Source organism: Mastigoproctus giganteus, chromosome 10 (genome assembly GCF_048544385.1).
Source record: "Mastigoproctus giganteus isolate SK-2022 chromosome 10, ASM4854438v1, whole genome shotgun sequence".
Taxonomy (NCBI): Eukaryota; Metazoa; Arthropoda; class Arachnida; order Uropygi; family Thelyphonidae; genus Mastigoproctus; species Mastigoproctus giganteus.
In genome coordinates this window covers 177,630,280-177,656,221 of record NC_143584.1, presented here as the reverse complement: position 1 = coordinate 177,656,221, position 25,942 = coordinate 177,630,280, and the positions used below count along the sequence as shown (strand labels likewise).

General features: G+C 36.5%; 1 protein-coding gene across 2 annotated transcripts; it reads right to left on the bottom strand.

The window, feature by feature from the left end:
- Positions 1-181: 181 nt before the first annotated feature.
- On the bottom strand, positions 182-25,942 carry LOC150079568 (putative sodium-dependent multivitamin transporter). Of its 2 annotated transcripts, none has more exons than XM_090382534.1 (13): positions 25,838-25,942; positions 25,168-25,553; positions 20,049-20,114; positions 17,242-17,361; positions 16,817-16,971; positions 15,382-15,522; positions 14,987-15,122; positions 12,169-12,373; positions 11,593-11,747; positions 11,258-11,466; positions 10,471-10,568; positions 9,676-9,760; positions 182-293 (listed from the first exon to the last, which is right to left on the bottom strand). In XM_090382534.1, the coding sequence occupies exons 2-13, from the start codon at positions 25,507-25,509 to the stop codon at positions 206-208; spliced, it is 1,800 nt and encodes a 599-aa protein (XP_090238660.1). In that variant the 5' UTR covers positions 25,510-25,553; positions 25,838-25,942; the 3' UTR covers positions 182-205. The 2 variants fall into 2 exon arrangements, with proteins under 2 accessions (XP_090238660.1, XP_090238661.1); XM_090382535.1 differs by lacking the exon at positions 182-293 and adding an exon at positions 7,952-8,136.

The following is a 25,942-nucleotide window of genomic DNA, read 5'->3' as shown; positions in this document are numbered from 1 at the left end:
ACAACATATGATAAGTTATCGAATTTTATGTTATTTTGCTCTATTAATTCGAATAAACGTTTTCCGATTTGCGTAACCTGTCATGCCCAGTAATCCGAAAAAAATTGGATTCGGTTTTTTGTATTTTATTCGACATAACTTTACAAGTAATTTTTTTAAAGTACTGTACATTGACGAGATCTTGATTTTTAGCGTATATCAAGTTTTACTCATCTCGATAACTTATGACATCGTGGACAGAATTCGTCATGGATTTCTTGGAGTCTTCGAGGAGAGGGACCTTTTTCATATTACTGAAAGAAATACGAAAGAGACCATTAGAAAACTTGCGGCTCTCTGCTAATCAATAATTAACTTGTAATGTTTCTTTTTTTTAATCAACCAATCATCGTATTTCTGTGTTAACTTATAAACCCTAATTTGACGCCGTATTCTGCTCTATTAAGTCCAGTGTCCAGAGATTATCCTTCCTCAGAAGGATAATCTCTGGACACTGGAGATTTCTTTCTGCCAATTCAACAAAGTAATTACAATTAATAATTATTACTTCTTTTTTATTCAAATATGGGTGTTGTTCAGGTATATTGGCAATTTGGTATTATGTTTTGCTTCAACTCATTTTTAATAGGGTTAATTCTGGACTGAACCCGAAATAATTTGGCATAACATTTGCAGGAAAAAGGGAGCTAGTTTTCCCTTGTATGTTTCTGTATTAAACATCAAAACAATTAAGGCCATAAGGCGTCAATATGCTGTGTCTGTAAAATGCGTGTATTCTGGTCGACCTTCCTGTTTGCCACGTTGGGAAATAGCCAATAAAAATTCCTTGTGTCACTGACCAGTATGGGAAGGACGGTGATTATATCCACTGTGCTATTCGCAAGGGCACCAAGATTAAAACCAATGGTTTGCGAAAAATCAAAGATGGCGTCATGTAAATTGATCATAAATAATAAATCAGCCCAATAAATAAGAGAATAAGAATACTTAGAAAGATATTTAGCCTAAATGGCAAGGACTTAAGAAGAGACACCAAGGAAGGAGTGAAAATAGACGTAATTGTGTACGAAATAGCATATAGGAGGAAATGGAAACATCACGTGAATGAAGAAGGATAATCTCAGACTGCTCTGAATTAAAACCTATCGGGGTGGCAATTGTCCAGCGGTGCATTATGCGACAGCGAAAAGAGGATTTTAAAATTGGTATATTCAGATCACTTAGCCATAAAGACAAGAAGACAATGCAGAAAAGTTCACTCTCAGAGATATAGACGTCACTATGGTCAATTGTTGCTTGTTTCCCCGAAGATCCATGACCTCACTGAAAATTGAAATATATTTTTGTTTATATATCGATAGGATAAGGTCGGAGGACTCATCTATGCTACATCACTTTGTTATTTTTGTTGTTGTAGGGTTTTAGGAACATCAGCGACTAAGGCCATATTGCTCCGTGTATGTGTATTGTCTTATATTTCGTGTCTCCTGTGGTCGATTTTCTGTTTTCTGCACGAAAAATTTGAGTTTCCAAGAGGGAAAACCTTGCTGCCCTCTCTTTAGACCGACTAATTCAGCCACGTCAGGAAGAAATCCCATAGAAATTCCTTCCGTCATCGATGGGTCTTGAACCCAGGTCTTTCACACACTGTGTAGGAAGGATGGAAATCCCACCAACTGTGCTGCCCACGAGGGCCGCTGTATCATTTCAAATTAAATCACATTAGGCAAGACGTCTTACCTAATGTAAGACATCTTGCCTAATGTGATTTAATTTGAAAAGAAGTAGTGCAGACGAATGCACCACTAATACAGAAGTAAAGAATAAGCTGGTTCCGCATTTCGCCCTAATAAAAATAACTGTCCTTGGCGGAGGGCTTTTCACTGATTCAAGATATTAGCCATCTGGAATCATGTACAGTCCTTCCTCTTGCACTGTAGCCAAACTGACCAAGCAGTCCTATCACACGGATTCCGATCAGTCCTCTGAGGTTTCGTGGTGCTTTCAATCACCAGGAAATTTCAGAGGACTGATCAGAATCCATCCGGCGCCTACTAGTGCATTGACCGAACCATTAAGTTTTCTTGAAATTAAATGTTTGGTCAATACACTGCGGTGTGCAGTGTACTCTACCAATTCTCAGAACTCACATTTGACCGCCAGGGTTTATCATTAGGTTGAGTAACTCCAAGGTCCACGAAGGACGGTCTTCACATATTTCACACAATGCCTACCTTAGTTGACGCTACGTGAAGCTCGTAAGCTAAAACTTTTCCGAAACTCATATGTCATACTTTACTCCATACTCATATAGCATTTAGGAGCATCAGCGATAAGGCCATATTGCTCCATGTATGATGTCTGTAAATTGCTTGTGTTCTATGGGCGATTTCCTCTGTACTGGACGAGAAACCTGAGTTTTCGGGGGAAAAAAAACATGGTTCCTCTCGCCTGAAACTGATTAACTCAACCACGTTGTGAAGAAGACCCATAAAATTTAGAAAAACTTGAGTTCCAGACCCATCTACGGGTCTCGAACTCAGGTCATTTCTACCGGTGTGGGGAGGAAGGCTGTTCTAGCAACTGTGCTAACCATGATGGCGCATAAGCTAAAACCTTCCACAAACGATATGGCATACTTTTTGTTCTGTTCTTTAGATTGTTCTTTTTGTTCTGTTCTTTAGATAGATTTGTTCTGTCTTTTTGTATTCTTGAACTAATATCTGATAATGTCATTTTTTGCAGCTAGATTTTCAGAGATGATTTAATCATTCTCTTCAGAGTTCACCTACTTCCATCCATCAATATTTGTGGTATACTAGATCATATTGTCACCTTCAGTTTTTTATCCTTTCACAGTATTGGGCAATGCGCAATTCAAAAGTTCCAAACTCTCCGTTGTAACACACACAGTGACAAATATTTATATGAAAACCGAAAATTATAGCTCTCTCGAACTCCGTTGACTCTGATTGAGATTTATGTTCGTAAATACTGATACACTAGTATTTCCTACCCACTTTATATATAATCTCTAACTGCATTCTCCTTACTCGCCTGGTATCTTCGAAGGATGCCTATTATTTTTTGTTCTGATTCTTAAACGACGAATAACTTCCAAAGGCTATACTTTCGTTATTAGAGACAAAATTGTCACCAGACTGAGTTTATGGTGAATTCAAAGCCAAGAATAGCGTAATACACGCAATGCTTGCTTTAGTAGGTATCTCTATAATGGAAGTAAAATGCCCTCACAGTTAGCTTGTGGATACAATTGCTGCTTTCCACACTGTATTTAAACGGTCCAAAGTTCGAGTCCTGCCTAGACTACAAGAACGTTTATGACCTTTTTTTCACACCATGGATATACGAAATTTATTACGTACATTCGTATATTCTGATATCGTGAAGAATCATTATGTCCACAATATAGCAGCATTTCATCTTGACACGGACTCAATTAACTTCCAGAAACTTTGGGGAGGAAAGGGACATAATACACCCTGCACATTGAATTGCCAGTGAGGTATTATACTCTCAAATATGGTGCGATGCGATTTAGGTTTCGTAACTGCAGGGACTTGAAGGAGGGAGAATTCTCCATTAAACTTCTCAAATAGTTGGATGCGATGAAAGCAAAATGTACACATTTATTATCCTAATAGAATGGTAGGCACTCAACAAAATGAGATGAACGTTATCTGTACCGATGTTTATTTACTTCTCACATGATTTAAACGTGCTTATGAACTCCCAACAAAACACTCCCTGTACCAACTTATAGGTTGTGGTTATTCATGATGTGTCGATAGCTTTATGTTGCTCTGGCCACACCAAAACCTGAACAAACATCAGCATAATGCAGTTGGAAGCCGGATACGTCCGACTACGCAGCGAATTTTTCTAAATTGTTAGAGGAGAAGTCGTCAGAGAGAATCAGTCCGTAAGGACAAAAATATCGATCAAAAGATTTCATTGGACACTATTTGATTTGAGTGAAGCACGAGGCCAAAATGGAGATACCGTAAGGAAAAAATTGCACTGATTCCGTCAAGATTGGCACCACTTCTAACTGGCACCACTATCTAGAAATAAGGATTGATGGAAATGACCTACACAATCTTTGGTTGTCTACTGTAGGTTTTGAACGATATCCGAAGCAACCATAGAATTATATAAAGAGGCAAAATATGTCTCAAGAAATTCGATATCAATGGCTAACAAGAAAAAATAAATGAATATCGAAGCATCAAGTCTTACCTGCTTTTTCAGCACAGTTATGCCCATTTACATACACCTGTATACGTACTTGCCAAATTTTTGAAATCCGAAAATCGGAAGCTATCATCTAAACCGAACGAAACCCATAGATTTTACTAAGTCATTGAGTTGACTAACAGTAAATGTGTTTATTCGGATTTCCAGTGCTGGACATTAGCATCCTTTTCTTTTTCTCCCAGCAATATAAAATTTCACCTACTCTTTCTGAATAGATTACATTGCTGAGTTAAACCAAGCTTACCTAATTTATCGATATCTGTTAAATTGACATAAATATTTAAAAGTGACCTTCGCTCTAGATCAATTTCAAAAGTGATCACGCAAGATGACACGTTCAACAGAATTACCTCAAGTGTTCAACAGAATTGATCACCTCAATAAATGCTGGACCCCCGATTAACATGGTGTAAGGAGCGCGAATCCTGGACTGTAGAGCAGTAGAAAACAGTCCTATGGACAGACGAGTCGAGGAACGCAGTCTACCAGTCTGATGGCCGTTCCTGGGTGTGGCAAATGCCAAGAGACAGTTTCTTCCTGATTGTATCCTCCCAACAATGAAGTTTGATGGCGGCAGAGTCATGGTATGGGACTGCTTTTCATGTTTTGGCTTGGGCGCATTAGTCGCCATCGACAAAACCACGAATGCTGTGCAATACCAGGACAACCTGGACAATTATGCACTTCCAGCATTATGGCAATACTTCGGAGAAGGCCCATACCTGTATCAACAAGACAACGCGCCATGCCACTTCTCGGGTTGCAAGAGAGTGGTTTGAGGACATGGGTGTGGAAAAGTTGGATTGGCCAGTCCAAAAGATCTGAGCCCTATCGAGCATCTATGGGATGTATTGGATCGTCAGGTACGTGCACGTCGAGATCGTCCAAAGAACAAGGCCGAACTGGTGGCTGCGTTAAAGACCGAGTGGAGGGACGTATCACCTGCCATTTATAAAATCTGGTTGAGAGTATGCCGCAAAGATTGAAGTCAGTCATAAAAGCAAAAGGTTTCAGCACAAAATATTAAATAACACAATAAAAGCTCTTTTTTTGTCTAAAGGCAGGTGACCGGATATTAATGGTAGGGCAGGCAGTATGTTTAGTCTAGTCTTTTAAAAATGAAATCTGAATTGCATATGTCCTTATGAATTTTTAGAAAACTCTAATTTTAAAAGGTAACACGATGATATCTAAAGATATAGAACCGGCAATATTTTGCTCCATTTTTAAATCAGCATATAGAAATTACAGAAAACCTCTCTGCCTCCATTTTGGTTTCAAAATCCTTGCCGATCAGTGTAACTGAATTAGCATCATAAATAATTGAGCTGGGGTTGCAGTTGGTCTTGTTACTGCCCATTATATATGTCTGGAAATTTTGCTTTTTTTATGTGTCCTGCTGTTTGAATAACTCTAAGAACTGCATCCAACAGAATGGGAAACTATCTTATAAGCCCCAAGAAATCCATAGATTTCACAAAGCCAGCTGTCTGACCACAAATGTTTTTTTTAGAAATCCAATGCTGGGACGGACATTTGCATCGTTTCCTTCATCTGAAATTACGTATCTGGGTACTTACATTATAGCTTTGGGATGAAACGGAACGTTGATTTCGAGCCAGTGAATACGGCGGAAATCAGTAACTGAATTGACCATTGTGTTGAAGAAGGAGTAGACCAAACTAATGCCTTCCAGTTACCAAAATATGATTTCGAGTCTATCGACAAGAATACAACATGCATCGTTTTCCAAAGTAGGGATGATACGTCAGTAAATATGGTATCAATAAAATGGTTCTTAAAACATGCAGGTGTCGGGTTAATCATGACAAGATTCTCTCCATTTACAAATTTACTCCTGTGGGCTTTCAATTTATATAAGTTCCAACTGGAAGAAGAAACTCCATTACGCCTTCTACACGCTGCGATAGTTATCATTTGGCGCGAGTTATGCTAATGCATAGCTAGGCTAATTCCATCCTTACTACCAGTGATTTACCACTGTCAATCGCAGGGAGTAGTCTAATTAGGAAGCCATTATTTCAGCTTTTAACTTTCTTGAATTCAAAAAAACTGAAATGGAACAACATTAGTTGAATTCAAAGCAAAAATTACAGTATTTACTTATCTATACTTTTATTAAGATGTTATTAAGCCATGGATTGTTCCACTACTTGTTTTGAATAGCAAACAAAGTGGCAAAGACTATTTCAGCATCGTGGAGAGACAATTTGCTGTTTATTCTAGACAAAGAAGGAAGAAGTTTAGGATGACACTCTTGTTATCTAAGTCAATGCACTGGTTGTGTTCCAAAAAACTTCAGGAATTTTCAGTGACCTCTGCAGTCAGAGAGATTCCATTTCATAGAGAATTAATTTATGCGTTGTCCTTGAAGCTGGTATCCAGTAAGTAAATTCTTATGTTTGACCATATCGGAAATGTAATTTCATACAAAAGTAGTCTAATATATACCAGACATGATGCGATGGAATCCATTCCATCCAGTTGAATTTATCCTGCGAGGTGCATATTTTATCATTTGATCGCTTATGTGTAACATAGGTAAGGTTTTACATTTGGGCACTGTGTAGTACAACTTCTTCAACTACGTCTTCATCCACTTTTGAAATATCTTGACATTGCACGAAGTGCATTTAGAAATTTCAACTTTTTTTTAAAATAAAAAGCGTATGGAGATTATGAAAAAAGGCATTACTTGGTATTATCTTAATACTTGGTCGACACGTCTTTTATACCACTTTTGGACGATATTGGAGAATGGGATATTGGGGAATCTTTAGCTCGCTGTAAAACTGGTGCATCTGGAAAAGCTCTTATTGTAAAATGATGGTTATTTGTTTTCGAAATGTGTTAATGATATGAAAAATCATACTGCTTTGGTCTATTTTGCTGCAAAACGTTTTTAATAATAACGATAGTTTCTTGTTCAGGAGAGTTGCATATCTCTCCTATAATGATCCTCGTGCCTTTAAGCCTACGGTAGGCCAGTGAGGATTGTCTATGCATCCTAAAATGCCTTTCGAATCCTCAGAAGCTATCTCATAACACTTTTTGGATGGCAACGAATCAATGTGGTTCCATTAGACACATTTCATTTCGTCTTCAGTGTCTCTGTAAGGGAATCAGTGACTAAATCATTGATGCAATTCAATTTATACAATGACAGGCCATTCACAAATGAAACCGCTTTATTTGCGATTGATTTAAAATCATTCAGTCTTTTATTGGAAAGAAACTATCTCAGAAATAAATCGCAACTGAGCTACAGATGCAACAGTGAAGGGGTTCTCGATAGAAATGAGATGGTAATATCTACCGAAAAGGTCGCCCAGGTAAGGGGAGAGCATTGTCATTTCCCATAAATAAGAATTATACCTTGCCTCTTTTTAATGGTAATCTCAGTTAATTTGTGAAGCCTTGTAACTGAATTTGATCCATTAGCTATTCAGCAGAAGAAACTGCCTGTAGCTTCTTTTTTAAAACTTTACTACGATCCATGGCGTGAGATATGGACTAGTTTCAATATGGACCAGTTTCATAGAATAACTATGACTTCAAAATATGACACTTGCATGTGTTTGGGAATGATATATCCCAAGGAAAACTTTCTTTACTTTTCCCTCAATAATCATTCAGCATGGATACATTTGCTCGTTTTTGGGCATGGTAGAGATCATTCTTGATTGTCCTCGGTTCATTTCCAACCATCTTTAATCGATGAATTCATTCTTAGTCCGTGTTATCATACAGTGTGCATCTTCGCAATCCACTGTTACTTATGGTTACGTCTAAGTTGCTCCTCTTCTTAGCTGTAGAAAACGAACCATCTCTATTCACCTGTAACAAGAAAAAATTAACGTCTTGACTTGTAGAAAAGAAAAGTGAAAAAATGTAACAGAAAATATTGAGATAATTATTAAATTGTGGAAATCTCTGAATGCACTTCTTATTTTACATATTGGTTTAATATTCATCGATACTATGATGGCTGTCATAATTATCCTGAAACTAAATATTTCCTTAGTGCATATTATGTGCATATGTTACTCTAACTATGACTATTCAGTGTATATGAAATCGCTAAATTTACTCTTTAAACCTCTGCTAAGAAGTTTTTTGAGAATATTTATCTGCACTGAAACATCTCACGTAAAAATTCAAGCCTTCGTGGCTATCGCAGTGGTTACGATCACCGTCCTTTCATAACGTGTGAGCATGGTCTAGGTTAGTTCGAATTCCGTCGAGATGAGTGGAAATTTTATGGGATTTTTCACAACGCGGCTTTGTTAGTTGTCTTGAGCGAGGGTTTAAGTTTTATCATGGAAACTCTGATGTTTCCTCCGAAAACAGGCAAACCTACCATAGAATGCACACAATTCACAGGCATTATATCAGACGCCTCACTGCTTTCGTCAGCTACTTGGCACTTTAAACATAAGAGTAGATTGAACCTGGTAGGTTTCCTATCCTTCCCCAGCATATTATGACATCTCAGCGTCCCATTATAACTAGGATCATAAGACAAGAGGTTATAAAAGCAGCATTCGCTGCTTTTAGAACCTCTTGTCTTGTGGTCCTGGACAGTGTTGGTCCTCTGATCAAATTTCTTGGCAACCTATTGTGGTTCTGTGAAGCCACCTGATGAAAAAGACAGAACAAAACCATCCAGAATCATCATAAGGGCAGGGGTCGGTCCAGGTAGTGTCCTATCTGGTGTGTAACATACATTGACAATATAAAAATCCCCGCTACCAACAATTCCAGCAACGATGAGTTTGTCATGTCATCCATAGTAAATCAAAACCCATATTTGAAAATTATTTTCCACAGCTCTGTTTAAAGATTAATCACGAAAAAATCAGTTCAACCTATATCCTCCTTGAGGCAATGTCCTGCCATCATAACCTCTTCTGTTGAAGGAAGTGCCATCAAATGCTTCACATAACCGCTGCAACTTTCATCGAATCTATATGCGTATAACGTTTATACTACTGTAGTGTACGAGCAGAAATATGGGTGTCAGCAGCCCCAGTGACACTTAAAGGGATTTAATTGGAATATTGGCTTCTATTTTATTTTAATTTAAATAAAATAAAATAGTCTTGTAACATTTGGTGATCGATACCGTATTTCATAAGTAGTGTTGAAAAAACTAAATATTACACAGCACTTTTAGGAGACTTATGTAATCAAATAAATATACATCTATAGCAGAAATAACTGTACATAATATCTACATATTATATATATTCTGACACCAATCATACAATCCATTTCGGTTTAAGCAGCATTATGGTGATACATTACTACTTCGTACTTTATCGAGTTTCTATAGGGAAAAAAAAATAAAATATAAACCACATTAGGCACAATTACTTCATTTCCTGTTCCTCTTGCAATGTTGGGAACCACTTGCGTAATAATGGACTCAAAAGTTCTGAAGGAATCTCTTTGTTTGGACCTAAACGGAAATCAAAAACTAATCAAAACGCTGTTTATATTTATTTATTTTTATTATTAATAAAATTACATTATTATTAATATTTATTAATCAATAAATATTAATTAATTAATAAGTATTTATTATTAACTATATTATTAATTAATAGGTATTTATTATTAACTATATTATTAATTAATAATATTATTACAATTAATAATATTATTAATTGTAATAGAGACTAAAAATCCCAAAAACATATCCTTATTTTTAATTTAATAAATTTTACCTTTATTTATATTCATCTCTTTTATAATCACTTTATTTATTTATATATATATTTATTTTTTATCTTTCAGATTTATAAAAAAAAAAAAAAAACAAATTGAATGTGATCGTTACAAATAGCATTTTTAAACTCGGCCAGTAGATGGCGCCAGCTAGACAACAATAAAATATACGAGTATGTCTACCAGTGAATGCGTATATTAATAAATAAATATGTTATTTATTTATTTGACAATGCATATGTCTGTTTTATTTTACAACGTACAAATACTGTCTAGAACTTTACATTATAATAATTAAGAAGACGCTTTTCTTTTTTTATAAGGGTAAAAAACGATATAACGCTAAATTGTAAATAATTAAAAAATAGAAATAATTAAATTTTCTGTTGTTAAGCTAAATATATACATTTACTGGACTATTAAATACTAATTATAGTTTACCTGTTAAAATACTTATTAAATAACCAAGGGAAAAGGTTATAAACCAGCCGATGAAATAAACCCAGAGAAATGCCACCCTGTACAGTGGGAAGACGTCGCTGAAACATAAATAACCAAAATTAGGAACAAAATATTCATAGTATGTTATTCTATAAATAAATATATAATAATTTTATTTAAAAAAGTTTAAAGAGAACACTATCGTATCAAGATAACGCAAAATATGTTAAAATACATTTTTATTAAAAAAATTAAAGACCCTCCCACTATAGAACAAATCTCCATGAGAAAGGAAGCCACTTCATAATCTTATCTTAACAAAAGATGGTTTAATCAAATTTATAAATAATTTTAAAATTTCCTGTACTGGTCTTTCTTGATTATTGAACTTATACATCCTTCTAGTCAGCCTGCTGCAGATGGTGATGCAAAACTGGCCTACTAGCACATTGTGCCTAATTCCCGAATTGATGATTGGTAGATCTCTTCTTACCACACCTCTATTCAATGCTTCTTTTGGCTAATTTCTACATGTGAAGAATCTTGAAACAATATTCATATAAGCAGTCTCCAGGTTTTGATAGCTTACTTGTATATTGAACAATGTCAACGTGATGCTAGTAGTCCACAAGATTGGTTATTATGTGGTCTTTCGGTCCCATGCAGAAAACGTACTGTTGTATATACGAGAAATCGTATTTAAAAGCGGGCTAAATATTTTTGGTATGATGTATTTAGATTAACTGGTTTGATCACTTAGAAATAATTTAAAAAATTATATACTTACGCATCTTTCTTAATTATTTCTTCGCCTATTTGCATTGTAGTATTATCAGTGGGACTGATTGCAAGGATTTCATTCATTGTTCCATTTAAAGTGTTATTGCATAGATCTGTAGATAACGGTAGCACTGCTGCTGAATTGTTAGCTGAACTCGACCCGAATCCGATCCAAGCAGCAAGTATAACTCCCAGAACTAGTCCAATTGTAGCGCCCTAAATGTGAATATAGAAACAAGAAGTTAACTTAGAGAAATAAATTAATAAATATATTATAAGAGCTTGTATGATCCCAGAAAGGTTTATTTGTTTGTTTGTGAAGGGTAAAACGAAACAAATTACCTTTTCATTGGTCCTGACAGTAAACATTCCAAGCATGAAAACGCCTAACATCGGTCCACTCATTATTCCGAATACAGTAAGGGCTGCTTGGACCACCCCATCAAACAAACCAATCAGAAATGTCAGTGCTATGCATAAACTTCCGTAAAATATTGCTAATTGGGATTAAAAAAAAAAAAAAAAAACAATATTATAATTACTTATTAGGAAAAGGATTTAAATGACAAATTTTAAATTATTTAAAATTTGACATTAAAATCTTTAAATAAAATTTTAAATAAAGGGATTTTTTATTTGAATTCTTTTCTACTTTATGTAAATTTAAAAATAAAATAGTTAAATAATTATACGGATTTATAACTTAACTTTTAAGATATTAATTAAATAATATAATTTTGATGTCTTATGTTTTTAATACTACAAAAACTTTTCCTTTTAAATGATTTAATTTGATTGATCCTCAAGAGGAAACCGCAAACTTAACTATGTAGATAATGTGAACGTTTAATATTACAACAAAATTTATTTAAACCAAATTATACTGATCAGAAGCTCTCCTCTGCACTAAATATTTACCCATGACTTTAGCTATGAAAGCAGAATGTTTCCAAACACATTTCGATGTACACAAAGGCTTTATAATATCTTCAATTGTCACAGCAGTGAGAGAATTAACTGCAGAAGAAATTGTACTTAATGAAGCGCTAAAAATTCCTGAAATACAGAAGCCACAAAGTCCCGGAAATGCACTAAAGGAAATCATCAGGAAATATGGGATGAGCTGTAAAGATAAATACAATTATATAAAATTTATTTTATATAATTATAATTTTATATAATTAATTTTATATAATAAATTATATAATTTATATAATTTATTAGATTAGCGTAGTGATAAAAATTCAAACCACGTTTTCATGTTTGATTACTATCTGTATATGTAATATGTACGTACAGGAACTCCTCGACTTACGTAAGGGTTGCGTTTCGCAGAACCCTACGTAAGTGGGGGAATTTCCCCCATGCTTGTACAGCACTCGCAACTGTGCTCACTGAATTAATTGAATCAAAAAGAAATGTTCGAAGAACACGTACATGGAATTATTTATTGTATTTATTCAATTTTTTATCTCGTGCGCAGAAAAATTACAAAAGCGGGCAATTTAAAAAAATTTCAAAATTATAAAATTACAAAAAAAGAGAGGAGACAGGCATAACGTCAGTAAGTTTTACCTCTCGAGCATCTTTGCCAGAATCGACATCTTCAGATGATAAGTATGCCGCTGCGGAGGTTGAGGGCTGTGGAGATTTAGAAGGGGTCGGTCCTCAATCGCTTACGAAAGAACATATTAATGGATGACTGGACGGTGGCTTTTTTCTTTTCATCGTAGGTTTCTTTGTAGCAAGCAAGCATATCATTCACCTCTCTGTTAACTTTTAAGAATCGTTCACTGTCAGGATCCATCTTCTCAAACCTCGCCATTGCCGATGCAATTTCACAGAATACCATTGCCATCTCTCTGGCGATGAAGCGTCTCGGCTGCTCATTTGGTTCATCTTGAGCTTCGTCAGCATTTTCTTATTTCACTGCAAGCGCCTGCAAGTCAATAAGTTCTTCGTTAGATAATTCTTTCTCTTCTTCCTCTATTAACTCCTCCACGTCTTTGGCATCAACCTCCAACTGAAGAAGTTCTGCAACCTTTACAATCTTATCTGTAACCTCTTCATTTGATTCGTCTTTTTCAAATCCTCCGTAGCCTTTTACGTACCGTGGGCATATTTTCTTCCATGCGTCATTTAAACAACTTTTAGTAATTTACACCCAGGTCTTATTAATAATGGAGTGGCAAATATTGTAAGATTTCCAAAAGTCTCTTAACGTAAAATTTTTCTCACCGTCTACTGCAGACAATGCCTGAGAAAAATGTTATGCGTGAATAGTATGCTTTTAAATTCGAAATAACACCCTGATCCATAGGTTGGATGAGGGAAGTCGTGTTTGGCGGTAGAAATATGACTCTCACGATCGAATTAAAATCATCTAGATGCGTAGAATGTCCAAGAGCATTATCTAATAGAAGCAAAATCTTGAAAGGAACGTAGTTGTCTTTACGATATTTTCAATCTCGGGAATGAAGCAGCATTTAAACCAACCCTCAAAGAGAGATATTGTTATCCATGCTCTCTGGTTCGATCGGAAATGCACGGGTAGGGCGGCTTTATTGACGGCCTTAATGCACGGGGATTTCCAGAATGGTACACAAGCAGTGGTATTAATCTGTAATCTCCCGCTGCATTAGCCCCAAGTAAGAGGGTGGCCCTATCTTTTGATGTCTTGAAAACCGGCATTGTATTTTTCTCTTTGGCAATGTATGTTCGTTCCGGCCCTTTTTCCAATACGTCTCGTCAACGTTAAAAATTTGCTGCTTCGAATAGCCATCTTCATCATTAATTTTTTCCAACACATCACAGAATTTCTCTGCAGCTGCAGAATCGGCACTGGCGACTTGACCGCATACTTCAACGTTGTGGAAACCAGCGCGATGCTTGAACCTATTAAACCACCCGTTGCTTGCCACGAACTTGGCTTGGGGTTCACCGTACTTATCCTTAATATATTTATAAATACTCGTTGCTTTTGCTTGAATAGTCATTGGACTCAGGGGCACTTGCTTCTGAATCTGATTTTCGATCCATATTATTAACAGCTGTTCCATCTTCGATATAGCACCTGGACGCTGCTTTGTGATCACTGTTGATCTTAAGTGCGTTGATCCTTTGACATGTTCTTTTAAACTAGCACTGTCCCTTAAAATAGTATTCACTGTTGAAGCAGCGAGACCTAATTCCCTTGCAATAGATGACAAATTTTGTCCTGCTTCGTACTTCTTTTGCCAAAGCTAGAGAATTATTAATTCTTGAAATAAACTTCCAGCTGATATTGTGGATTTGGGTATTGGGTAGCCTGAATATTTAATTCTAATATTAATAACTACGACAATAGCATAACTGCTAAAATATTTCAAGCTTCTTTTTGGTTTAAAGAAGTGTAGCTGCTCGTTGAATTTAATGTTTATAAAATGCAACAGGATATACAGGCAGAAATCTGAATGATACTTTTCAAGGTCTGAGGCTAGATTATAAGTTATAAGGTTGAGAACCAACAGAGAAATGCATATTCATTGACATAACTGATAAGTACGGTGTCTAAATTCAGAACAGTTATTTTTTTCAATCTTTTCCAAATCATAACTTATTTAAATCCATCAGAGACGAGAACTAATTCCATCATTTAGCGGTTAACTTTACAACCAGTTTTCTCGCTACAAAATTAATATTAGACATTAACAGTGGTCATTTCTGTTGTCAAAATGACAAAAAAATCGATACTTACTTTGTCTGCTGAGGATACGTTATTATCTTCAAGTTGAACTGGGTCACATTGATAAAAGTTGGCGTACATAACAAGCCCAACTAGACCACAAGCTAAGTGAAACAGGATGTTCAATGATAAACCTATTAAAAGTGCGCTGAAAGGTAAAAAATATGAAATTATGCCAATTAATATAGTTGAATATTAATGCCACTGTTTGACTTATGCGCAGTACTTTATGTATGATTTATTATTTATATTTAATAATTCTCGCCATTGTGAAAACTGGAAAACTCCGAAATATGCTTTTGTCTATTAGTTGCGTGTATTTTATGGTCAGTTTAACTGTCGGGATGAAAAACTAAATTTATATTTCATGCAAGCTGAGTTCATTAACATTCACAGTTTATACTTACATTCTAGCATCGGATAGAGATTTTGCTGTCAACATACGCTGCACCTGCATCTGGCTGGTTCCAAACATTGATACACCCATAATAAGACCACAGATGAGAAGGTTCCAGAAATTGTACCTGGTAGTGAAATCTAGTGTGAATCTGAAACGAAATTTGATTCGTTCATATGAAGATTGTATTCTGTTACTAGCGATTTCATGTTAATTAATTACCGATTCAGAATAATATTAAATATTATAGTAGAAAATAGCATAAAACATTGTACTGAAAATAAAGCACCTTTTATCTGTACAAATATGTTGTAGGTTATTTACCATAATCACAAATATTAATTTAATTAATACTGATCTCATAAAATTCATTAAATTTCTCTAACTTTGTTTATGATCCTTAATTTCTCCGTCTATTAAGAATTTCAGAAGATTTTCATATCCAACGCATGCAAAGTTACAGTTCATGATTAACAGTGTTTTATTTTACTGAAGTTCAAGCGGGCATAAATTTAAAAAAACGTTCATCGAGTTTAGCTTTAATGAAGGAGTTACTGAGGAAGGATGTTAATGAACACATGGCAAACACGACTTCATCACTACCAATATTTTCTTTCTCTGCTAGTTTCAAAACTACAATCAAAACAAGGAAACCATGCTGATTCCCAACTCCAAAGGAGACCAAGTCATCAGTGATGCGTCCCATTGGCAGGCAAATTTGTGGCATCTATCTTCCGGGATTCAAAAGGGTATCAATGGTAGATTATCTTTCAAAAGGACAAACAATAAACACACAATGCTATGATAATTTAGAAACTGAATTACGAGATACAATCAAGTTTAAGAAGCCCAAAAAGCTGGTGTTTTGTTTTACAAGGAAAATTCACCTATTCACTCATCGATTGTTTCCATGTCTATAATTCTTCAGAATGGCTATGAAATATTGTTCCTATGACACTGCCGCAGAAAATATAGCTTTTTTTATTTATTGTTGGGTGGAATTTATTTGAGTTTATTTTGTATTTATAACTGATGTCACTGGCACAACCTACACCAACATTGGTGTGTTGGTGGAGCCTGCATGATGTAAAATACAAGCCAGTGGAAGAGTCTTCTTGAAACATCTTTCGAATACCCTTAGGTAATCCCGAAAGTGCTTAGGTAATCCCAAAAGTGCTTGCCGTATAAAAGAGTACGAACTTTATGGTTAACCTTGTAAAATGGCTATGGCGTCACAAAGTCAATAATACCTTATCTGGAATTATTCATTGAGTAAGAGCATTTAAAATTGCATCACTTCTTGGCTACAGAATATAAGAATCAAAAGAAACTGACATTCTTTCCTATCTTTTCTCTTTTGTAAAGATGTCCACTGCTTTAATTTCAAGTTCAATTAGTTCAGATCATTAGGATGTATTCTATAATGAATTAGAATAGATACATACGATGGAAATGTTACACGTTGCCCTTTGTATCCCATTTCAATTACTTTACTGTATCCTCCAACATCAATTGAACCCTTTATGATGATGGCAAAGATGGTAGCGATCATAATGAACGCCTGAAAGACATCGGTCCAAATCACAGCTTTCATTCCTCCCTGTAAAAGAAAGGGTAAAGAATCAAGATGGTTTGAACTGTTTTTGACATATAAAAAAATAATTATTTAACACGAATTTCTCTGATCTTCAGATTTAAAGTATTAGAATGTGACAAATTGCTCTTTATTTTTTAAAACAAAAACTTCCCCACCCCAACAAAATATTTAAGTAACCTTTTTTTAATAATTATAGAATTTTTATTAATTTAAAAGCAGAATATTCTAAGACTTAATTATTAGCATTATATTGCTGACAGAATGATTACTTACTACAGAGCAATAAAAGGTGCAAACGATCCCAACAGCTACCACAGATACCCAGTTGGGTATTCCGGTGACTGCACTCAAAGCGAGGGACGGCGCATATAACACTGCAGCTATATACAGTTCCTGTAAAATATAGAATTAAGCAATTATTTAGGTACTCCAGTATTACCTTTCTTATCCGAAATTAACGGAATAATGAATAAAGAAGTTGCCAGATTACTTGAGCAGAAAAAAAAAGGATAATAAACGGATATCCTCAAATAGATAGCAAGATATCTTAAGGGCAGGAGACAGAGGATTGTGGTAAATGGTTATTCTTCAGATTGAGTTGATATAAGAAGTGGGGTTCCCTAAGGATTAGTATTAGGACTACTGTTGTTTTTGATTTTCTTAAGTGACATCGATGTAGGGACAGAAGGCGTGATGTCTAAATTTGCAGATGTAAAGATCGGTAGAGTAGTTAAAGATCACCGCCAAGTTGAGCTTCTTCAGAGTGACCTAGATAGACTTCAGAGAAGTGGCAGCTATAGTTTAATTCAACAAAATTCAAGGTTGTACACCTGAGGAACAGCAACCCCAAAACAACTTATACCCTTGTTGGAGTTGAACTAAAGTCAGTAGTGGAAGAAAGGGACTTTGGAGTTACGATATCGTCAGACGTGAAGTTCTCCGAGCATTGTAGACTGGTTGCAAGGAAGGCCTATGATGTCCCATCGATGATTTATCCAGCAATTGCTAGTAGAGATAAGGACGTCATAATTCCATTATATAAGGCTATTGTTAGACCATACTTGGAATACTGTGTTCAAGTATGGAGACCGCTTCTAAAGAAAGACATTGTTCTTCTTGAAAGGGTCCAAAGACCGGTAACTCGCTTGGTGAGATTATCAAAAAGGACGTTCATATGAGGAAATATTTCGAATATGTGGGTTGCTCAGCTTGGGATCTAGACACCTAAGAGGAGACTTGATTGAAGTGTTTAAGGCTCTGAGAGGCATCAGTAAAATGAATGGGGACGAAATGTTCACGGTTATAAGTGATTCTATAACTAGGGGCCATAAATTCAAGTTACGGGGAGATGCGTAGACTGGATTGCAGGAAGTTTTATTTTAGCCTGTGAATTATAAATTACTGGAATAAATTACCTACGTGGGTGGTTGAGGCTGACAGTTTGAGGAAATTCAAAAGTCGGCTGGATAGTTGCCCACGCGAAGAGGGAAATGCATAGGTTGTCTATTTCCTTTACTTTTATTATTTATTAATTATTTTACTTTTTTTTTTTCTTTTTGGCTGGTGCAGCATAAGCCCTAGGCTTTCTTTCTCCACATAGCGAATACAAATACTAATATTAATACCAAATACTAATTTCCGAATAGCAAAGCATGTATAAAAGGAGAAATAAATTAGCAGTAAGATTATTATCAAAGAGGCTACAATGTAAATCATCGCGTGATTACCATTGGCCTAAAAATAAAAAAATAAATAAAAAACATTTGCAATTGACGTAAACGTACTCTTTGCAAATATCAGTTGTCACATGATATGGTCATAAGTTCCTTGATAAGAAGTACAATATGCTTTCCTCGGACTATTAGGCCAGAGACGAAAAATCTGAGTTTGGCTATTAATTGCCCACACGAAAATGACTTCTTTCTGTAAAAAAATGAAAAATTCGATAGAAGGGGTGTCGCTAACGCAAAGACTAAACTGTGGAACAACAGAAGAAGATTATATAGTCTGAAGTTTCTTATTTACATTTCTTTTTGCATCAATAGTAGGGTTAAAGTGTAACGCGAACCATACGAGGACAGTCTTGAGTCCACCACTCGTGCTGCTGGAGGTTGGTTTGTTGTTATATAATTTTTGGTGCATCAGCAACTTAGGCAATATTGTACTGCATATAACATCTCTGTAAATTGAGTGTGTCCTGTGGTCGATGTGCAGTTTGCTGGACGAAAAACCCGAGTTTTTCGGAATGCTCCCCTCGTCTGAGACTGACCTACTCAGCCATGTTGTTTAAAAGGCCCATAAAAAATCCTCGCGTTATTTACGGGATTCGAACTCAGGTCTTTTCCACCTGGTAGAGGATGGTGATTGTACCAACTGTGCTACCCATGAGGACCTCTGCATGATCTTCAAAGGTCAACGGATCAGTAAAGTCGTAGATGAACAGATTCGTGAGCATCAACCTGCCAGGAACAGCATAGCGGAATTGAGGTGGCTGATTCTGAAAGATTTCTCTCTCTATTCTGTCATTCTTTTTGTCATCAGTTCATCTCAGTATTTTTCTCAATTTCAAACACTGACTTTTGTGAAATCCATGCCTGTAGCTTCCTTACAGTTGAGCCAGTGTGCGCGGGTAGCAGAGTGGTATCGTCACCGTCCACCCCACACCGGCTGGAAAAGACCCGGGTTCGAATCCCGTCTAAGACGCGAAGAACTTTAGTGGCTTTTTTTACTCAGTGACTGAGTTAGTCGGTCTCAGGCGTATATAGCAAGGTATTAAGGTTTTCCCACCCCAGAAACTGGGGTTTTTACGTCCAGCAAACAGGCAAATCGACCAGAGTATACATGCAATTTACAGACAAAATAAACGTAAGGGTAGATGCAATCATTTAAAGGGAACCGTAATCTCATAATCTGTTTTTACAGTTGAGCCACTACATTTTTCTAGAAGCATTTAACGGCAAGGTATTATTCCAAAATAGTTTAGCATAACTGTTAATTATAACTGGTACGAAAGTACCATTGCAAGATAATTCAGCACAACCACTAATTATAACTGATAATAACCTTTTTGCGATACTTACCATTTGAACCAAGAAAGCAAAAGAAGAAAGCATCCTGATCGTTGAACCGAACCGCTTTTCCAAATACTGTAAGTAATTTTGATAAGATTATTATCACATAATATTTCAAATGAGTGACTAACTTTAGATTTTAATGCAGTAGTATCTCTTTTTGGGCAATATCTGTAATGTGAACATTGCAGACCAAAAGAAGCGATTTTCCAAATATACAAATGTTTATTTTGTCAGTTACTTATTACTAAGCATTCATTTGAAGTAAATGTGCAAGAGTGTGCTAGTTATAATGTACAGTTATACATCATCATGTGTTTTCTCATTGTACTCTCCCAATTAAAAATTTGTGAAACAAACTGGTCAGGAGTTATTGAAATATAAACAACATTCTAAAACTGAGCTTCTGAATCAATTGTTAAAGTTTGGTTTCGTATTATGTCCCTTAATATTGGAGAAGCTGATTTATAGTGTTAGATCGGTTCAAAATGGTCATCAAAACAAAGGCTGGCCAATTAAATATTAATAATACGATATTGCCTGGATTGAAAATAAGAGCATTGTGGTAATGAAATTGTAATGGACGCTTCTAGGAGTAGGGGTTTCCTTTGATATTGATTATTGCAACTGTCATTAGGTCAGATGAAGTCAAGGAATTTATTTGATCTAATTCAGATGAGTGTGCATATGTAAGCAGAAATTGGATCACGAATGTTTGTACTTTCTGTTCATACCTATGTTTTGAAATGAGCAGAGTTTCCAACCATTAGTTAAACAAGAGAGTAGACCGCATTGAAGTCTTTCAACAGTACATTTTAATGAAAACCGCAAACACGGAAGATATTAGCAACTGCATTACTTAGAATCGTGTATGGGTTGAAGATTGAGAAGATGGAAGACACTTGTTGACATTAGACTTGAGTTTTAGAAGAATGTAATTTCCAGAATACATCTGAAATAAGGTTGTTGCAGAAAACAGAAGTAAAACTGATAAATGATAAAGAGAAAAAGTTGCTTCTGTGAATTTGGAATTGGATGCTGACTAATTTATGCATGTGTTCTCTGATTGGCCTTGAAGAGAGTGCGGGGATTACAGAACAGTGACCATGAAAGAACCTATAGAAAAGGAATGCAGCAGAAACTGATTGTCTGTGTGTGAGTGAGAGAGAGTGAAGGGACGAGTCATTAATTAACCTGACTACACTCTTTTGAATGGAGTCTACAAATTTGGGAGAGGTTATGGGAACACCGCCCCAGATGTGGAAACGATATTCCATGATAGGGCCGGATCTGAGATTTGTACAGAGTGAGTAAAAAAAAAAAAGTAACTCCGAGAGCGAAAGAGAAAACCTAGTTTTTTTAGATGGAAAGGAAGAGAAATTAGACCAAGAGAGATTAGAAGTCAGGGTAATTAGCATTAGCATTAGCATTAGTAGAGGCATTTGACGCAAGAAAGCAAGCTTATGCAGCATCAGCCAAAAAAAAAAAAAAAGTAAATAAAAATAAATAAAAAATAACCACTTCCACTTCACCCCTCTGTTCGTTCGAAATACTTGTCCAGCTGAGCCTTAAACTTATTTAGGCTATCAACTTCCACGACAAGGGATGGAAGTCTGTTCCACCAACCAACCACCCGCTGGCTAAAGGCAAATTTCCGCACGTCTATCCTACATCTGTCTTTCCTCAGTTTGAATTTATGCGCTCTCAGGTGATTATTCTGAGCAAGAGGAAGAATCCCATCAGCATTGAGCATGCTCAAACCATTCAAGGCTTTATACACCTCTATCTGATCACCTCGCTGGTGCCTAGTCTCCAGACACTGTAATTTGCAAAACTTAAGCCTTTCTTCGTAAGAGCACCCCTTTGTTCCATTCACTGATCTTGTTGCCCTTCGCTGTACTCGTTCCAGGCTCTACATCCTTCTTGAAATGAGGCCTCCAGACCTGTATACAGTACTCTAGGTGTGGCCTGACCATTGCCTTATACAAGGGAATAATCACCTCCTTATCCCTGCTAGAAAAATTCCTATATATCATTGACAACACACCATGAGCTACTCTTGCAGCCCGTCTATACTGCTCAGAGAACTTCATATCTGCCTGCACAACCATCCCCAGGTCCCTTTCATTCTCTACTACTGTCAGTGTAGTACCACAGAGTTGATATGTTGCTCTGGGATTCCTGTTTCCCATATGTAGTACTGTACATTTGTCAATGTTAAACTTCGTTTGCCACCTCTCAGCCCATCTGTTCAACTTTTCCAGATCCTGTTGCAGCAGCATAGTGTCAGTAGTGTCCTTGACAACCCTGCCAACCTTTGTATCGTCTGCAAACTTGGACATTAAGCTTGATATACCATCATCAATATCATTTATAAATACAGAAAACAATAATGGACCCAACACTGAGCCCTGATGGACCCACTAATAACATTAGTCCACGATGAGCAGTGTCCATTGATTACCACTCTCTGTCTTCTCCCCCTCAACCACCCCTTTATCCATAGCAGCAATTTGCCTCCAGTGCCACACTGCTCCAATTTGTGCAGCAGTCTTCCATGTGGCATTGGAGGCAAATTGCTGCTATGGATAAAGGGATGGTTGAGGGGGAGAAGACAGAGAGTGGTAATCAATGGACACTGCTCAACGTGGACTGATGGTATTAGAGAGATTAGACCAAGAGAGATTAGAAGTCAGGGTAATTAGCATTAGCATTAGCATTAGTAGAGGCATTTGATGCAAGAAAGCAAGCTTATGGAGCATCAGCCAAAAAAAAAAATAAAAATAAATAAAAAATAACCACTATCAAAGTTATTCCCTGCATCCAGTTCTTTTGTGACTACATCATAGTATCCAATCAAATTGGTCAGGGAAGACTTTCCCTTAACAAAACCGTGCTGTGTCCGAGCTATAACTGAAGTCTTGTCTAGATGATCCTGCAGTGCTTCTTTAACCAGTGCCTCCATTAATTTTCCTGGAACAGAAGTTAAACTCACAGGTCTATAATTACTTGTGTCAGCCTTTGATCCTCCTTTGTGAATTGGGGTCACATTTGCAGATCTCCAGTCTATGGGTACCTGCCGTTAGTTCAAGGAAGCTCTCCTAATTATGGCTAAGTGTTTGCTTACTTCCTTTGCTGCCTCCTTTAATATAACTGGATAGATCCCATCCGCCCCAGGTGCCTTTCTTGTGTTTATCTTCAACAATTTCTCCTCCACTTTACTCTCAGTTATTACAAGATTCTCTAGCTTACTGCCAGAGTTTGATACATCTATGGCATTCCCCTCGATGAATAACTCCTTATGTGTGAGTGTCGATGCAAAATATTCATTTAGTTTGTTAGCTACCTGGGCATGATCATCTACAGTTGACCCATCTGGGAAATTAAAATCCCCCATTATAAGACTCTCTGATTTACTGGCCCACTCTATTTCCCTGTACAGTTTCTTATTATACTCATTAGAGTCATTAAGCCTATAGCACACTCCTACTCTCAATTTTGATCTCCCAATGCTTATGTCACACCAAACTGACTCAACACTGCACTGTCCAGCAATGTCGACTGGCTTCACTTCCTTGGATTTTATGTGTTTCTTAACTAATAGCATAACCCCTCCTCCCTTCCTATCCTGTCTATCCCTTCTGTACACATTGTACTCCCCAAATTCCAGTTCTGCATTCCTTATATCTGTGTGACACCACGTCTCTGAAATCCCAACAATATCTGCCTTTGATGTTTTGAGCAATACCTCAAATTCATCAAATTTATTTACTAAACTCCTAGCATTGGTGTACACGCAAGTATACATGCACCTGTTCTTTTTCTTAGCTACCCTAACACAACCTATGTGTTTATTTGTACCCCAATGATTCCCAGCAGTCTCTGAAATATCCTGCATCTTATTTTCCAGGCTGCGGCTCATTCCAATAGAAGCAGTGCAAGAATCACTTTCACCTCTGCCAGTGGCTACTGTTAATCTATTAGTCCTTGTATCCCCCCCCAACTAGCAGTTTTCCGACCCACCTAACACTGCCTCGATAGCATCAGCAAATATTCTTTCATCCCGTCTATTTAAGTGTATCCCATCCCTGTAGAAGCAGTCTCTCCTGTTAACAAGTACAGACCAGGCTGAAAAAAATTCTACCCCTTGAGCCTTGCGCAATCTTTCCAGGGCCGAATTGATCGACAAGGCTCTCATCATATATTCCTTCCTATCGTGTCTGGGCAGAATTGCAAACACTTTGAAATTCAACCCTAATTCATGGCTTTTTTTTCAACAGTGACGTGTACCTGTTAAGTAATTCCGCCGGTCTCCTACTCTTGATATCATTAGTGCCAACGTGTACAACTATATCACCTTTTGTGCCCTTAAAAGATGATATCCGATAAAATATGATAAAAGATAATATATCAAGAGAGATTAGAAGTCAGGGTAATTCCTAATAGAGATATGTTATCTTTTCTATTTGTAAAGGAATAAGAGAAGTTTACCTCAATATGATATCAACGTAGAACGTATTGAGCATTAGAACTCTAATTCATACTATCAAATTCGTTATCGTTTCTAGAAATCCGATTGTCGTCGAAGATAAGCAAAGTAGCACAAGATTCCTTTTTTTCTTTTTTGCGAGATATAAGACTGGACTGAGTTTTAGAAGGATTGAAATCAACTAAGTTATCATTTCCCCGCTAGAAAATTTTCTGGAGATCAGCATTTAAGGAAGTGTAAGTTTGATTAGTTGAAGCTGTTTGTTCGGGGTGAGGTTTCTCAAACCGGAAGGTGGAATGCAAGGTGCTATCATTAAGTCAATGGAAGGTCCTTAATATACAAGAGGAATAGAGTGTGAGAATTAAATGAACCATAAAAGTCACTGTTCTCTAAGGTTCATTTATTTCTCTAAGGTTCACCAAGAGTATGAAGTGAACAAATATTGGAGTCATTCCAATATGGTCCTGACAAGCGAAATTTATTCTGTTATTTGCCGCACATTTTACAATAAATTGCATTTCATTCAATGGAACGCTCTTGAAAGAAGTTAGGCTTCTTTTAAGGACTTCCTGGGTTTTTGTTTTAATTTTGCTTAGTTAGGAATTTTAATCATTCATTTGTATGCAAATAAATTCATACCTGATTGACGGTGCATCCAGTAACCCCGTAGAACACGGGCAAAATAAAATAAGTCGACAGGAACACGCCAATGAAAAATGTAAAGTCGATGTACATGAAGTCGGTACCGAATCTGTACACTTCTGCTGGAACACCTATCATCGATGTGCCTGCCAGAAAACTCACCATCAAGGACATAGATAAAGGGATGACATTCATTTTTTTACCAGCTAATAGGAACTCATCTGTTGTCTTCTGTTTCCCTCCGGAGAATCGAAAGAAAATACCAATTCCAGCTGAGATGGTCAACATAACAGCAATTACGGTGTAGTCCAAAACTCCCAGGATGAGATTCGAATGCATGTTTGCTTATCTTGGAAAGGCCAAAGGACTTGAGGAAGCAGAAGCTGTAAAGAAAATGCATTTGCTATTAAGATACGGTGACGAAGGGTTCTCAAAAGTGTTCACTGAATAAAGCCATATTTTTTTCTGCTTCATTATATAAAGGAACTTGCTGGTATCCTTGAATGGAAGAAGGATGTTGTCAAGGTAGCCAGACGCTGGCAAGTGTACTATCTGCTTAGTACAAGGGCATAGTTATGGACAAATCTTAAATTTCAAACACAGACCTTAAAGAATAATTCAGGGAAATTTATAGAATATTTTATTTCTACAGAACGAAAGGACTTACCTGTGGATGCGGAAAATTGAGATTTAAAACTTTAACCAATTAGACAGCAGTACAAAACCAGCCCCACAACTTCGCTCCTCAAAAGACCTACTTCGCCTTCAGATT